The 17,428-nt window shown below is 36.7% G+C and overlaps 3 protein-coding genes across 3 annotated transcripts; all 3 read right to left on the reverse strand.

Annotated features, from left to right (window-relative positions):
* Window positions 1–297: 297 nt before the first annotated feature.
* Window positions 298–1,284, reverse strand: LOC136277112 (beta-2 adrenergic receptor-like). The gene has a single exon (XM_066158794.1). The coding sequence runs from the start codon at window positions 1,282–1,284 to the stop codon at window positions 298–300; it is 987 nt and encodes a 328-aa protein (XP_066014891.1).
* Window positions 1,285–7,411: 6,127 nt separating this feature from the next.
* On the reverse strand, window positions 7,412–8,389 carry LOC136277113 (beta-2 adrenergic receptor-like). Its single transcript, XM_066158795.1, has one exon. The coding sequence runs from the start codon at window positions 8,387–8,389 to the stop codon at window positions 7,412–7,414; it is 978 nt and encodes a 325-aa protein (XP_066014892.1).
* Window positions 8,390–16,113: 7,724 nt separating this feature from the next.
* LOC131769537 (beta-2 adrenergic receptor-like) lies at window positions 16,114–17,100 on the reverse strand. The gene has a single exon (XM_059085256.2). The coding sequence runs from the start codon at window positions 17,098–17,100 to the stop codon at window positions 16,114–16,116; it is 987 nt and encodes a 328-aa protein (XP_058941239.2).
* Window positions 17,101–17,428: the final 328 nt, after the last annotated feature.

A 17,428-nucleotide genomic window follows, 5' to 3' on the forward strand; every position in this document is an offset into this window, starting at 1 on the left:
CGGCAATTTCAAACGTATTGACTTGGAAAATATCTAAAATTCCTAGTTTGGAGAATAAAGGAGCGGAATAGGCTCGATAGTTTTAGTTGGTGATAGCCCGCACAGCTCGCTTTTGCAAGTAATAAATTCTATTTAAGTTAGATACGTATGTGGACGACCAGGCGCAGTTACAGTAGACGATATAAGGATAAATATGTATCATTTAGACTGCTGATAAATATTATCACCACCGCGTAACTACTGTTTTCATATGACTATTGTCATGTATGCTGCTCATTGTGATTCTACAAGATGCTATTATCCTACTCTATTCCTTGAGTGACTCTGATCTGTATTTTCGTTACCATAGCAACCACAGCTGAGTATTCTTTTAAAGGCCTGTTTGAATTGCGGATTCATAAACCCATAGATAAATGGATTTACCACACTACCCGAGAACATCAAGTAAACACTTACTTTAGAGAACTTTTGTCCAATAGCAAACCTTGAAATGCCGGTGCCCGCGACAATGGAGACTGGGCACCATGTTATCACATAAAAACAAGCTACGGTGAAGCATACTTTTGAAACTTTGACGTCGGTGATGTTGGAACGGCGAGAATCATTTGAAGAGTGGGCTCCATTCCCCTCAGCATGTGCATTCAAATTATCCGTGCTTTCTTTCACAGCTTTGTAGATTTTGTAGTAGCAGTAAAATATTGCGATCATAACTCCGCAAGTAAACACAGGCCCAGTAAATGTTGGGTATGCATATGACATGAGCTTACATTGATCAAGTTTCTCATCATATGAAAATCTTACCCAACTAGTAATAAGAGGTATATCGAGAAGGATGGAAAACAGCCAAATGAGAACACAATACATCCGAGCTGATCTTTTGCTGGGGAATAATTTTCTGTAAAGGGTCGGTTTTAGGACCTTTATGTATCGATTAAAAGCTATCAATCCCATCGTGAATATGGAAGCATAAGCCAAAATGAACAAAATTGATCCAGTCATCTGACACCACACTTGGCTGAAATTCCAAACTCCTGTGCACAGGTTGGCAATCTTGAATGGCATATAGATCGTCCCCATGGCGATGTCAGTCAATGCCAGATTAAGTATGAACAAGTTGGTGTCATTACGAAGCCTGGATACCTTGCTAATAACATACACAACAAGTGAGTTACCGAACGTGGCTGAAAGGGAAATGAGAATAGCCACAGTCACTTCAATGGCAGCAGTTTCAGCCCGGTAGTCACCAAAAGGATCATTCGAAGTTGATTGAGACGTGTTCGTCATCTTGTTGGGTTACGCTTGGCAGAATAGCGTTTCGCAATAATGATACTTAACCTAGTGGAAAAAGCAAAACAAAAAACAGTCCACCTATGTTAAAGGCAGCAAGGGCAACGTTTTTGCAAAGATTTATCATTGTAAATGGTGAGTCACTAGAGAAAAAAAATATTAAATCACGATTCACGCGAAAAAAATTCGCCCAACCACGCTTCACGTAAAAGGAATAGTTGACTCTTTGATTAGACAAGAGGGATCTGGCGTTCAAATTTAGTCCACTCTTTGTTTATATGCTTTTCGTACTCATTCCTTGACCATCAGGCGCTGTGAAGGCGTTAATTAGAGTCGCTCAGAAAATTTGAGTCGAAGCTAGTTGAAAAACTCCAGTCAATTTTCGAATGGCCTGCCTCGTTTCCTAATGCTTTGACAAAACTTCAGCTCAATACCTTTCGGAACAAGTATGTTAGTATGCTTGCCTTTAGTATTATTACCTTTAGGCTATGCTGTTATTTTATGTCATGTGTAATATCACTGGGGCAATTCAAGTATTTTCACGATGAAAAATAAACAGCTTTTTTGAAGCAATACAACCCAAAAGGAAGCTCATTCATTGATTAAAAAATGTATTTCTCCAAAATGAAAAATTTAACAAACTGTTCTGCAGCATCTTATTTTATGATATTTCACCATCATTATGATCTTTAAGTGATTAGACTCATTCAACTTTGGGGTTTTGTTAAAAGATTGAAATCAATTAAATAAGTCTTTAAAATCTTCTGAGAGCTTAGTTATGATGTTTGACCACAGACTCTTCTTAGAACTTTTGTCCTGTACCACATAGATTTAGCTACATTTATACCCGAACTCCTTAAAAGACATGAATAATTAAAACTACAGCTTTCATCATTCTTTACGTGCTTAATATGTAACTGTGTTAAAAGTCCTGAGATTGCAGCGATTGGGTCTAAGAGAGCATTTGTATCTTACCACTGTTATTATCATTATAGCTATTATTATTATCATCATCATTATTTTTATCATTTTTAATTATTCATTTAATAACTTTTATCAACCGATATATGTAAAATAATGGCAAAGTCTAAATGCGTCTCAAACGATGGGTTAAATGTTGGAAATTTTAATGTCTGTCTCACTCGCTGTTGTCAAAAGCAGATGAGACTATTGGAGTTCGTCCATGCCTCTCTTTTTTCTTGATTGTCATAGTCACTTCTAACTGATTACAAGTTCATCAGCGATTGCTGTGATGGCTATTTCCATCTCAGAGGAAATTTCGTTTTTGTGTCTGAGATAAACAGCGATTCCCCTAGAGGAATTAAAACTTGAAGGATTTTACCAAATAATCTTCACTGATACTTACACAAATATTGACAAACACGTACTAGTGATCAATGTGTTAACTGCGGATCCCTTGGAGGAAGGAATGCTAATCTGGAGGAGTTAACAAACGAATCTTCACAGATTCTCTCTTTCATGCAAAGTGACATCCAGTGTGGTAATGGTTGAGATGTAAGCTGTTGAACGCACCCTCAAGAACTAGTGGCCAACAAGATTGGGTGGGAAATAAATATCTATCATTTTGAGCTAGTCTTCACGATAATGACTTATCTAGGCGATAATGACAGATCTTATACCTTCTTAAGCTTTTCATCTGAAGAAATTTTCTTTTGTTTCTTTTTGCTTTTAAATATTGGTTCAACTCCGCCACCGTTATAAATTCAGGACGCCAATAGTAAAACGCCATGGAAATCTTTAATTTTCTATAAAATGTAATGAAAGGGAACTTGACATTTATTGATAGCTGTTAAGGCTATCGGATTCCACTTGCAATCAATTAGATGTTAGCTTTAACTCCTTTATTACTAATAGGAAAAAGGTCCTCGAATTTAACAATGAAATATGAGATACAAATTTTGAGGTCAAAGCGATTTATCTTTTCTAGAGTATTTCAGTTTACGCCATCTAGGAAAAACATTATGAATATCTTTCCGAAACTTTAACTGAGGTGCTATTCAGGTAAATCAGAGTGTTCATAAATCACGTGATTTAGAATATAGTCGATGTGATTCTCGATCAATCAAGTGCTTTGAGTTCCAATATTTTAGATCGTCGTTTAGAGAAATTTCCACCACTTACTGGATTTATGTCTGTCGCGTTACAAATATCATAACACATAACACCATTAACAAAGCGTGGGTTCCTAGCAATTACCACCAAATTCTAATAATAATAAAAAATAAAAAAACTCAATGCAGCTGGGTTGCCTTTTTTACTGGGAAAATACTTTTCTATAAAAGCTGGCTATTACGACTTGTATTTTTCTATCGAAGGGTATCAATTACTTAGTTATATTGTGTCCATATGAAATGGACACAATTGATGATGTCGCCTGACACCGCACTTGGCCGCAATTTTAAAGTCAGCTTGTAAGTTTACACCCGATGTAAAAAAATATCTCCTGGAGAATAACTTGTTGTATGAAATCTAGATATATAGAAACCCAGGCAAACTATCTTAACGGTTTCGTTTGTATCATAATGATTCAACTTGAAAGAATGAAATCAGGCAATCGTAGATTCATAGTTAAAATCGAGACTGGTTATGGTTTTGCATTGTGTTCGTTGATGGATTGGTGCGAATTTTCTAGACAAATCTGCGAGCGTGGTGCCGATTGGGTCCAAGCGTAGTGATTGATTTTTACTCAATTGAGAATTGGTGTCCCAGGGAAACGATCAAGGATTATGTTGATGAGATAATCTTCTTATTGGGAAATTTCCGGCCAGTCATTGCACAAATTGTTAACCATGAAGCATGGATCTGAGAGCAACGGATGCGTCGTGTAAGAACTTGTTTTTTTTTTCTTTTTTAAGTCCAGGATAAACTGTGGATCCCCTGAACAGAATAATACTGAGCTGAAGGAATTAACAAACAAGTCTTCACAAAATGATAATCACACTAATGTAAACGAACACCTAGTGGTGATGACTGTGATATAACATTTTTAGCCCATTCTTAAGAACTCTTCTCTGACGAGACGAGTTCTTCATGATTAGGAAATAGGTGTTACGGACTTTTAAATCTTCGTTGAAGAAATTAATTTGCGTTGCGGAAAAACTTAATGCTAATCGGTGAAAATGACAGCGCTTCACTAACTTTAGTCTCTTGCTGCTGTATAGATACTATTGTAAATAATTAAATCTTTTCTTTTCGGAAAAATCCATATGGGAACCCTCGATGTCCTTATACAGCCCTCAAGGCTTTCAAAAATTCGGAAACCACTCGCAATTAGTGAATGAAAAGCTTTAAAATCTCGATTAGAGATGGGAAAATCGACTGAAATAAGGTTTGAAAAGGAAAGCCATCATCTTTTTATGATAATTTCAGTGTTCCAAGAGAGGATCTTCTCTTACGAGCAATTCATACAAGAATAAAAATTCACAAATTTTCCAATTTCCTTTTTGGTAAATTTCTGTTCCTTGGGGATGTAGATTCCGTAGATTAGCACTAATAAGAAGATATGTCAATTAAGCCAAAATTTAAAAGAAGGAAGTTTAAGGACATTTAGTTTAGATTTCGCTTTTAGCTAATTTTTCCGGTCATTCATACACGTTTGCTTTAGGCGCCTCATATGAATTTCGCTTCACTGTACCACATTCCTTGTTTCTCGCGAAACAAAAAGGTTTTCAGCTACTTTTCAGTCATCAAAAACAATATTCCATGAAACGAAAACCAAACGAAAGTCAAATACAGAAAATGAAGGTTCCGCAGACGGCCATAGAAGTGTTATTTTTGAAACGCTTTATTTGTATAATTTGAAGTAACTTGGCTAGTTAATGATTATCACATAATACTTTTCTTATATTTAGTTGATGTAAGTCTATGTGCACGTGAAGAGATTAGGTTTCATTACTTGCTATCAGTATTTCCTGTACCAGCTACACATTACCAATTTCATGTCATCATAATTTTGGATTGATCAGCTGTCATGGGACCTAGATCATAGTTAGTTTTCCTTTTGTTTTATATTATCCATTATTATATATATTCTTTATGTCTATATTATCGGTTTATTTCACTTGTCCCATTTTCTGTATAATAACTTTATTGTTAGTTAGGTTTGAGTTAAATTTCGTAGAGCATTTTCCTTATTTTAGATTTCGCTATATACCACAAATTGCATCCACACAGCAACCCAACTTCAAAACTTCGCCACTTTACAGGTCTTAAAGTCGATAGAATTCTTCTATAATAATCCTTTTAAGGTTACGTGGTTTCGCATCGACTTATTGCCTTCATTTTGTGACCTTTCGTAATCTACCAGAAACATTTAATTAGTAATAGTAATAGGAATGAGTGGATTCTAATTCGGTCTGTAATCATACAAGTGGTTAACAAAATCAGCCAACTGCGAACCGTGAGTCCGATTTGTTAGTCACGAGTATGATTACATACAGGATTGGATGACACGAAGTCCTGTTACCAATTAATCAAAACTATGCCAAAATTTAAAGAAACTTGTCATTGGTTGTACGTTTTATAGGAACAAACAACAGTTAACTCAACGAAATGCGCGACGACCGTGAATTAACTGTGCTCAACTGGTAACCTTTGAGGTTACACGAAGTACATGGCCGCAATTTTTTATTTGCCAGTAAAGCTCTTTTTTTAAGATTACACTATGTACATCAAGTTTCGAGGAGACGGCGGGGGAAGCCAGCACTGCTGAGAACACCTCTGATTATGTTTCTTTGGCATTCAGACCTTTTGATAAGTTTCCTGCCAGGATACTGTTGCTTTTTTTTCGTGATTGTTGCTGTCCATACTTTCATTTCTGTATCTCCTGGAAGCCCTGTTTCTATTCTATTTCTTATGCAATTATGATCTGTATTTTCGTTGCCAAAACGATAGCAGCGGAGTGCTCTTTTAAAGGCCCGTTTTAATTGCGGATCCATAAAGCCATGGATAAAGAACATCAAGTAAATACTTGCTATCGGGATCTTTTGTGCAATATATGTGCAGTATCTATGGGGGGTGGGAAGATTATTATTCGTTTGAATTTCAAATTAAAACAAAAATCAATTACTTTTTTTCGCCCTGATATTGAAAAGAAAAAACCACGAAAAATGAGTTTTCAGCTAAAGTTTCACTCATCGAAAAATCACAACCAAACAATCAAACAAAAATAATACAGAAATTGAAATTTCTGCATTACCACAATTTGAAGAACATAGCTGCCATTTTTTTCCTCAAATGCCAATGAAACTCTTTACAAACTACGCTATTTACTTTAAGTGGTAAGAAGACCGCTGAGGAAGGCTTGAAGCCTCAATATGTTGTAATCATAACAGTTTAGAACCCAGCACCTGTATCATCATCATCATCATATTTTTATTTGCCTTATTTACACAATACAAAAAAATTTATTTACAGCGGTTATAGCTGGAAGGCGAGGAGACCCAGGAAGCCACCGGGCTTATGGGAGAGCCACCTCGCTTACATTAATAAATAAAGTAAAGAAAAAGTGCTGCGAATGTGCGGGTAGGCCAATTCAAGGATTATTTAAGTAAAAACTCTTGCATTTTTGGTTTAAAACAAAGAAGATTTGACGAACGAGTGACTGAAACAGGAAGAGAGTTCCAAATTTTAGGACCTTGGTTAAGAATTGTAAATTGCTTGAAATTTGTACGGCACAAATGCGTTCGATAATTACTGGCTGTTCTGGTACCATAGTTGTGAATTTGGCTATTCGTTACAAAAAGATTGAGAAGCAATGGAGGCAATAAGTTATTTTTAATAGTAAAACATGAATTTGGCAATTTCAAACGTATTGACTTGGAAAATATCTAAAATTCCTAGTTTGGAGAGTAAAGGAGCGGAATAGGCTCGATAGTTTTAGTTGGTGATAGCCCGCACAGCTCGCTTTTGCAAGTAATAAATTCTATTTAAGTTAGATACGTATGTGGACGACCAGGCACAGTTACAGTAGACGATATAAGGATAAATATGTATATGTTTCTTATCATTTAGACTGCTGATAAATATTATCACCACCGCGTAACTATTGTTTTCATATGACTATTGTCATGTATGCTGCTCATTGTGATTCTACAAGATGCTATTATCCTACTCTATTCCTTGAGTGACTCTGATCTGTATTTTCGTTACCATAGCAACCACAGCTGAGTATTCTTTTAAAGGCCTGTTTGAATTGCGGATTCATAAACCCATAGATAAATGGATTTACCACACTACCCGAGAACATCAAGTAAACACTTACTTTAGAGAACTTTTGTCCAATAGCAAACCTTGAAATGCCGGTGCCCGCGACAATGGAGACTGGGCACCATGTTATCACATAAAAACAAGCTACGGTGAAGCATACTTTTGAAACTTTGACGTCAGTGATGTTGGAACGGCGAGAATCATTTGAAGAGTGGGCTCCATTCCCCTCAGCATGTACATTCAAATTATCCGTGCTTTCTTTCACAGCTTTGTAGATTTTGTAATAGCAGTAAAATATTGCGATCATAACTCCGCAAGTAAACACAGGCCCAGTAAATGTTGGGTATGCATATGACATGAGCTTACATTGATTAAGTTTCTCATCATATGAAAATCTTACCCAACTAGTAAGAAGAGGTATATCGAGAAGGATGGAAAACAGCCAAACGAGAAAACAATACATCCGAGCTGCTCTTTTGCTGGGGAATAATTTTCTGTAAAGGGTCGGTTTTAGGACCTTTATGTATCGATTAAAAGCTATCAATCCCATCGTGAATATGGAAGCATAAGCCAAAATGAACAAAATTGATCCAGTCATCTGACACCACACTTGACTGAAATTCCAAACTCCTGTGCACAGGTTGGCAATGTGGAATGGCATATATATCGTCCCCATGGCGATGTCAGTCAATGCCAGATTAAGTATGAACAAGTTGGTGTCATTACGAAGCCTGGATACCTTGTTAATAACATACACAACAAGTAAGTTACCGAACGTGGCTGAGAGGGAAATGAAAGTAGCCACAGTCACTTCAATGACAGCAGTTTCAGCCCGGTAGTCACCAAAAGGATCATTCGAAGTCGATTGAGACATGTTCGTTATCTTGTTGGGTTACGCTTGGCAGAATAGCGTTTCGCAACAATGATACTTAACCTAGTGGAAAAAGCAAAACAAAAAACAGTCCACCTATGTTAAAGGCAGCAAGGGCAACGTTTTTGCAAAGATTTATCATTGTAAATGGTGAGTCACTAGAGAAAAAAAAATATTAAATCACGATTCACGCGAAAAAAAATCGCCCAACCACGCTTCACGTAAAAGGAATAGTTGACTCTTTGATTAGACAAGAGGGATCTGGCGTTCAAATTTAGTCCACTCTTTGTTTATATGCTTTTCGTACTCATTCCTTGACCATCAGGCGCTGTGAAGGAGTTAGGTAATTAGAGTCGCTCAGAAAATTTGAGTCGAAGCTAGTTGAAATACTCCAGTCAATTTTCGAATGGCCTGCCTCGTTTCCTAATGCTTTGACAAAACTTCAGCTCAATACCTTTCGGAACAAGTATGTTAGTATGCTTGCCTTTAGTATTATTACCTTTAGGCTATGCTGTTATTTTATGTCATGTGTAATATCACTGGGGCAATTCAAGTATTTTCACGATGAAAAATAAACAGCTTTTTTGAGGCAATACAACCCAAAAGGAAGCTCATTCATTGATTAAAAAATGTATTTCTCCAAAATGAAAAATTTAACAAACTGTTCTGCAGCATCTTATTTTATGATATTTCACCATCATTATGATCTTTAAGTGATTAGACTCATTCAACTTTGGGGTTTTGTTAAAAGATTGAAATCAATTAAATAAGTCTTTAAAATCTTCTGAGAGCTTAGTTATGATGTTTGACCACAGACTCTTCTTAGAACTTTTGTCCTGTACCACATAGATTTAGCTACATTTATACCCGAACTCCTTAAAAGACATGAATAATTAAAACTACAGCTTTCATCATTCTTTACGTGCTTAATATGTAACTGTGTTAAAAGTCCTGAGATTGCAGCGATTGGGTCTAAGAGAGCATTTGTATCTTACCACTGTTATTATCATTATAGCTATTATTATTATCATCATCATTATTTTTTATCATTTTTAATTATTCATTTAGTAACTTTTATCAACCGATATATGTAAAATAATGGCAAAGTCTAAATGCGTCTCAAACGATGGGTTAAATGTTGGAAATTTTAATTTCTGTCTCACTCGCTGTTGTCAAAAGCAGATGAGACTATTGGAGTTCGTCCATGCCTCTCTTTTTTCTTGATTGTCATAGTCACTTCTAACTGATTACAAGTTCATCAGCGATTGCTGTGATGGCTATTTCCATCTCAGAGGAAATTTCGTTTTTGTGTCTGAGATAAACAGCGATTCCCCTAGAGGAATTAAAACTTGAAGGATTTTACCAAATAATCTTCACTGATACTTACACAAATATTGACAAACACGTACTAGTGATCAATGTGTTAACTGCGGATCCCTTGGAGGAAGGAATGCTAATCTGGAGGAGTTAACAAACGAATCTTCACAGATTCTCTCTTTCATGCAAAGTGACATCCAGTGTGGTAATGGTTGAGATATAAGCTGTTGAACGCACCCTCAAGAACTAGTGGCCAACAAGATTGGGTGGGAAATAAATATCTATCATTTTGAGCTAGTCTTCACGATAATGACTTATCTAGGCGATAATGACAGATCTTATACCTTCTTAAGCTTTTCATCTGAAGAAATTTTCTTTTGTTTCTTTTTGCTTTTAAATATTGGTTCAACTCCGCCACCGTTATAAATTCAGGACGCCAATAGTAAAACGCCATGGAAATCTTTAATTTTCTATAAAATGTAATGAAAGGGAACTTGACATTTATTGATAGCTGTTAAGGCTATCGGATTCCACTTGCAATCAATTAGATGTTAGCTTTAACTCCTTTATTACTAATAGGAAAAAGGTCCTCGAATTTAACAATGAAATATGAGATACAAATTTTGAGGTCAAAGCGATTTATCTTTTCTAGAGTATTTCAGTTTACGCCATCTAGGAAAAACATTATGAATATCTTTCCGAAACTTTAACTGAGGTGCTATTCAGGTAAATCAGAGTGTTCATAAATCACGTGATTTAGAATATAGTCGATGTGATTCTCGATCAATCAAGTGCTTTGAGTTCCAATATTTTAGATCGTCGTTTAGAGAAATTTCCACCACTTACTGGATTTATGTCTGTCGCGTTACAAATATCATAACACATAACACCATTAACAAAGCGTGGGTTCCTAGCAATTACCACCAAATTCTAATAATAATAAAAAATAAAAAAACTCAATGCAGCTGGGTTGCCTTTTTTACTGGGAAATACTTTTCTATAAAAGCTGGCTATTACGACTTGTATTTTTCTATCGAAGGGTATCAATTACTTAGTTATATTGTGTCCATATGAAATGGACACAATTGATAATGTCGCCTGACACCGCACTTGGCCGCAATTTTAAAGTCAGCTTGTAAGTTTACACCCGATGTAAAAAAATATCTCCTGGAGAATAACTTGTTGTATGAAATCTAGATATATAGAAACCCAGGCAAACTATCTTAACGGTTTCGTTTGTATCATAATGATTCAACTTGAAAGAATGAAATCAGGCAATCGTAGATTCATAGTTAAAATCGAGACTGGTTATGGTTTTGCATTGTGTTCGTTGATGGATTGGTGCGAATTTTCTAGACAAATCTGCGAGCGTGGTGCCGATTGGGTGCAAGCGTAGTGATTGATTTTTACTCAATTGAGAATTGGTGTCCCAGGGAAACGATCAAGGATTATGTTGATGAGATAATCTTCTTATTGGGAAATTTCCGGCCAGTCATTGCACAAATTGTTAACCATGAAGCATGGATCTGAGAGCTACGGATGCGTCGTGTAAGAACTTGTTTTTTTTTTCTTTTTTAAGTCCAGGATAAACTGTGGATCCCCTGAACAGAATAATACTGAGCTGAAGGAATTAACAAACAAGTCTTCACAAAATGATAATCACACTAATGTAAACGAACACCTGGTGGTGATGACTGTGATAACATTTTTAGCCCATTCTTAAGAACTCTTCTCTGACGAGACGAGTTCTTCATGATTAGGAAATAGGTGTTACGGACTTTTAAATCTTCGTTGAAGAAATTAATTTGCGTTGCGGAAAAACTTAATGCTAATCGGTGAAAATGACAGCGCTTCACTAACTTTAGTCTCTTGCTGCTGTATAGATACTATTGTAAATAATTAAATCTTTTCTTTTCGGAAAAATCCATATGGGAACCCTCGATGTCCTTATACAGCCCTCAAGGCTTTCAAAAGTTCGGAAACCACTCGCAATTAGTGAATGAAAAGCTTTAAAATCTCGATTAGAGATGGGAAAATCGACTGAAATAAGGTTTGAAAAGGGAAGCCATCATCTTTTTATGATAATTTCAGTGTTCCAAGAGAGGATCTTCTCTTACGAGCAATTCATACAAGAATTAAAATTCACAAATTTTCCAATTTCCTTTTTGGTAAATTTCTGTTCCTTGGGGATGAGTTTATGTTCCGTAGATTAGCACTAATAAGAAGATATGTCAATTAAGCCAATGCGATTCGCAGTCAAGCGTTCACAACTTTTTTTGTTGTTGTTATTTTTGTTGTTATTATTATAATTATTATGATTAAAATTATTATCTTTCTGACACGGTTAGATGCTTCTTTGGCTTAAATATTTAACGAATGTAACCGCGAAGTTACGATTCAATTTCGACACTCCTGTCTGGTGACAGTTAGTAAACCAGCTTTCCAGAGTCAGTTGTTGAAAGTAGTTGGTGCTGTAGGTTAGGCATCGCGCAGCGTCCCAGTCAATAGTGTGGTTCGTAAGTCAGTGATGTTCAGCAATGTGATTGTTGACATCGCCCTTCCTCGTCGCTCGTTTGTGTACAGTCAGTCTAGTTGTGAGGTTTCTGCCAGTCTCACCGATGTAGGTAACGTGGCAGTCGGAGCAATTGATCTTATAAACTGCTCCTTGTCATTTCCTCGGTTCTTCTTGGTCTTTGACGTTAGTCAGCAACTGACGTAGTGTGCTAATGGGTTTGTGAGCGACGCGGATATTGAATGACTGTAGGATGCGCGAAACGTTCTCAGATATACTCTTTATATGCGGTAGAGTTGCTGTAGTCGTGGGAGTTGCGTTGTCGTTAGCTTCGGTAGTAGTAATAGGTCTGTGAGTGTTTCGTCGGATGAAGTCTTCGTTATAATTGAAAAACACGGTCAAGGTACTTGTTCTCGTCGGATAAGCTGTCTGTGGTGTTGTACACTAGTTGCGTTCGTCGCGTGAGAGTCCTTATAGTTGTGGCTTGGTGTGATGTCGGGTTGTAGGATGACTCGTCCAGTAATCTGTCGGTATGTTCCGCTTTCCTGTAAACTGTTGTCCGTAGTGAGTTGTCGTCACGGCTTACCAGGCAGTCTAGAAAAGTTAGTTAACCATTTTCTTCTACCTCTCTGGTAAACTGTATGTCAGTGTTTTGTGGTGGTGGAAAGCCTCGATTTCGTCGAGTGGTACGGCGGTGAGAGTATCGTCAACTTAGCGTAACCAAAGAGGTAATTTAGTGTTAACAACTGAGTTGAAAACGTAAATTAGCCACCGTAAAAAAAAACTGACGTTTCGAGCGTTAGCCCTTCGTCAGAGCGATTGTAAAGAGGTATTGTCTGTCAGAAGGTCGAAAGAGCGCTTTCCTCGATGTTCTGCATCACAATTTCTGCAACAACAACAGAAACTGGAGACCTCATGGCTGTACCGTGTAACTGTTTGTAGTGTCTACTGTAGTACTGAAAGTAAGTTGGCGTAAGGCGCAGGTTAAGTAAGTCCATAATGCCCTCTGTCGGTAGCGGTAGAGGATCGGTAGATTGTCGGATTGTAGTCTCAGTACATTGTAGTGTCAGTTAAAGTGGAATACTTGTAAAAAGCGATTTCACATCAAACGACACCAGTTTGTAGTCGTCTCATATCTGTAAAGTCTTGGTGGCGCTAACTAAAAGTATTTGTTTGATTTGTTTTTATCCTCAATTTATTAGCAAAGACTGCACTATGTTCATAGAATAACTAAACGTTTCATCAGGATGTGCACGACAAATACTTCATATCAGTACAGCCAAAATTTAAAAGAGGAAGTTTAAGGACATTTAGTTTAGATTTCGCTTTTAGCTAATTTTTCCGGTCATTCATACACGTTTGCTTTAGGCGCCTCATATGAATTTCGCTTCACTGTACCACATTCCTTGTTTCTCGCGTTAATATTGCAGAGAAAAGAAAAAAAGAACGGTTTTCAGCTACTTTTCAGTCATCAAAAACAATATTCCATGAAACAAAAAGAATTAAAAACCAAACGAAAGTCAAATACAGAAAATGAAGGTTCCGCAGACGGCCATAGAAGTGTTATTTTTGAAACGCTTTATTTGTATAATTTGAAGTAACTTGGCTAGTTAATGATTATCATATAATACTTTTCTTATATTTAGTTGATGTAAGTCTATGTGCACGTGAAGAGATTAGGTTTCATTACTTGCTATCAGTATTTCCTGTACCAGCTACACAGTACCAATTTCATGTCATCATAATTTTGGATTGATCAGCTGTCATGGGACCTAGATCATAGTTAGTTTTCCTTTTGTTTTATATTATCCATTATTATATATATTCTTTATGTCTATATTATCGGTTTATTTCACTTGTCCCATTTTCTGTATAATAACTTTATTGTTAGTTAGGTTTGAGTTAAATTTCGTAGAGCATTTTCCTTATTTTAGATTTCGCTATATACCACAAATTGCATCCACACAGCAACCCAACTTCAAAACTTCGCCACTTTACAGGTCCTAAAGTCGATAGAATTCTTCTATAATAATCCTTTTAAGGTTACGTGGTTTCGCATCGACTTATTGCCTTCATTTTGTGACCTTTCGTAATCTACCAGAAACATTTAATTAGTAATAGTAATAGGAATGAGTGGATTCTAATTCGGTCTGTAATCATACAAGTGGTTAACAAAATCAGCCAACTGCGAACCGTGAGTCCGATTTGTTAGTCACGAGTATGATTACATACAGGATTGGATGACACGAAGTCCTGTTACCAATTAATCAAAACTATGCCAAAATTTAAAGAAACTTGTCATTGGTTGTACGTTTTATAGGAACAAACAACAGTTAACTCAACGAAATGCGCGACGACCGTGAATTAACTGTGCTCAACTGGTAACCTTTGAGGTTACACGAAGTACATGGCCGCAATTTTTTATTTGCCAGTAAAGCTCTTTTTTTAAGATTACACTATGTACATCAAGTTTCGAGGAGACGGCGGGGGAAGCCAGCACTGCTGAGAACACCACTGATTATGTTTCTTTGGCATTCAGACCTTTTGATAAGTTTCCTGCCAGGATACTGTTGCTTTTTTTTCGTGATTGTTGCTGTCCATACTTTCATTTCTGTATCTCCTGGAAGCCCTGTTTCTATTCTATTTCTTATGCAATTATGATCTGTATTTTCGTTGCCAAAACGATAGCAGCGGAGTGCTCTTTTAAAGGCCCGTTTTAATTGCGGATCCATAAAGCCATGGATAAAGAACATCAAGTAAATACTTGCTATCGGGATCTTTTGTGCAATATATGTGCAGTATCTATGGGGGGTGGGAAGATTATTATTCGTTTGAATTTCAAATTAAAACAAAAATCAATTACTTTTTTTCGCCCTGATATTGAAAAGAAAAAACCACGAAAAATGAGTTTTCAGCTAAAGTTTCACTCATCGAAAAATCACAACCAAACAATCAAACAAAAATAATACAGAAATTGAAATTTCTGCATTACCACAATTTGAAGAACATAGCTGCCATTTTTTTCCTCAAATGCCAATGAAACTCTTTACAAACTACGCTATTCACTTTAAGTGGTAAGAAGACGGCTGAGGAAGGCTTGAAGCCTCAATATGTTGTAATCATAACAGTTTAGAACCCAGCACCTGTATCATCATCATCATCATATTTTTATTTGCCTTATTTACACAATACAAAAAAATTTATTTACAGCGGTTATAGCTGGAAGGCGAGGAGACCCAGGAAGCCACCGGGCTTATGGGAGAGCCACCTCGCTTACATTAATAAATAAAGTAAAGAAAAAGTGCTGCGAATGTGCGGGTAGGCCAATTCAAGGATTATTTAAGTAAAAACTCTTGCATTTTTGGTTTAAAACAAAGAAGATTTGACGAACGAGTGACTGAAACAGGAAGAGAGTTCCAAATTTTAGGACCTTGGTTAAGAATTGTAAATTGCTTGAAATTTGTACGGCACAAATGCGTTCGATAATTACTGGCTGTTCTGGTACCATAGTTGTGAATTTGGCTATTCGTTACAAAAAGATTGAGAAGCAATGGAGGCAATAAGTTATTTTTAATAGTAAAACATGAATTTGGCAATTTCAAACGTATTGACTTGGAAAATATCTAAAATTCCTAGTTTGGAGAATAAAGGAGCGGAATAGGCTCGATAGTTTTAGTTGGTGATAGCCCGCACAGCTCGCTTTTGCAAGTAATAAATTCTATTTAAGTTAGATACGTATGTGGACGACCAGGCACAGTTACAGTAGACGATATAAGGATAAATATGTATATGTTTCTTATCATTTAGACTGCTGATAAATATTATCACCACCGCGTAACTATTGTTTTCATATGACTATTGTCATGTATGCTGCTCATTGTGATTCTACAAGATGCTATTATCCTACTCTATTCCTTGAGTAACTCTGATCTGTATTTTCGTTACCATAGCAACCACAGCTGAGTATTCTTTTAAAGGCCTGTTTGAATTGCGGATTCATAAACCCATAGATAAATGGATTTACCACACTACCCGAGAACATCAAGTAAACACTTACTTTAGAGAACTTTTGTCCAATAGCAAACCTTGAAATGCCGGTGCCCGCGACAATGGAGACTGGGCACCATGTTATCACATAAAAACAAGCTACGGTGAAGCATACTTTTGAAACTTTGACGTCGGTGATGTTGGAACGGCGAGAATCATTTGAAGAGTGGGCTCCATTCCCCTCAGCATGTACATTCAAATTATCCGTGCTTTCTTTCACAGCTTTGTAGATTTTGTAATAGCAGTAAAATATTGCGATCATAACTCCGCAAGTAAACACAGGCCCAGTAAATGTTGGGTATGCATATGACATGAGCTTACATTGATTAAGTTTCTCATCATATGAAAATCTTACCCAACTAGTAAGAAGAGGTATATCGAGAAGGATGGAAAACAGCCAAACGAGAAAACAATACATCCGAGCTGCTCTTTTGCTGGGGAATAATTTTCTGTAAAGGGTCGGTTTTAGGACCTTTATGTATCGATTAAAAGCTATCAATCCCATCGTGAATATGGAAGCATAAGCCAAAATGAACAAAATTGATCCAGTCATCTGACACCACACTTGGCTGAAATTCCAAACTCCTGTGCACAGGTTGGCAATCTTGAATGGCATATAGATCGTCCCCATGGCGATGTCAGTCAATGCCAGATTAAGTATGAACAAGTTGGTGTCATTACGAAGCCTGGATACCTTGCTAATAACATACACAACAAGTGAGTTACCGAACGTGGCTGAAAGGGAAATGAGAATAGCCACAGTCACTTCAATGGCAGCAGTTTCAGCCCGGTAGTCACCAAAAGGATCATTCGAAGTTGATTGAGACGTGTTCGTCATCTTGTTGGGTTACGCTTGGCAGAATAGCGTTTCGCAATAATGATACTTAACCTAGTGGAAAAAGCAAAACAAAAAACATTCAACCTATGTTAAAGGCAGCAAGGGCAACGTTTTTGCAAAGATTTATCATTGTAAATGGTGAGTCACTAGAGAAAAAAAAATATTAAATCACGATTCACGCGAAAAAAAATCGCCCAACCACGCTTCACGTAAAAGGAATAGTTGACTCTTTGATTAGACAAGAGGGATCTGGCGTTCAAATTTAGTCCACTCTTTGTTTATATGCTTTTCGTACTCATTCCTTGACCATCAGGCGCTGTGAAGGAGT

Source organism: Pocillopora verrucosa, chromosome 12 (assembly GCF_036669915.1).
Source record: "Pocillopora verrucosa isolate sample1 chromosome 12, ASM3666991v2, whole genome shotgun sequence".
Lineage (NCBI taxonomy): Eukaryota > Metazoa > Cnidaria > Anthozoa > Scleractinia > Pocilloporidae > Pocillopora > Pocillopora verrucosa.

Bases quoted from the DNA above. Each gene is read 5' to 3' on its own strand.
- LOC131769537 (XM_059085256.2), bottom strand. From the start codon at position 17,100: ATGACGAACACGTCTCAATCAACTTCGAATGATCCTTTTGGTGACTAC.
- LOC136277112 (XM_066158794.1), bottom strand. From the start codon at position 1,284: ATGACGAACACGTCTCAATCAACTTCGAATGATCCTTTTGGTGACTAC.
- LOC136277113 (XM_066158795.1), bottom strand. From the start codon at position 8,389: ATGTCTCAATCGACTTCGAATGATCCTTTTGGTGACTACCGGGCTGAA.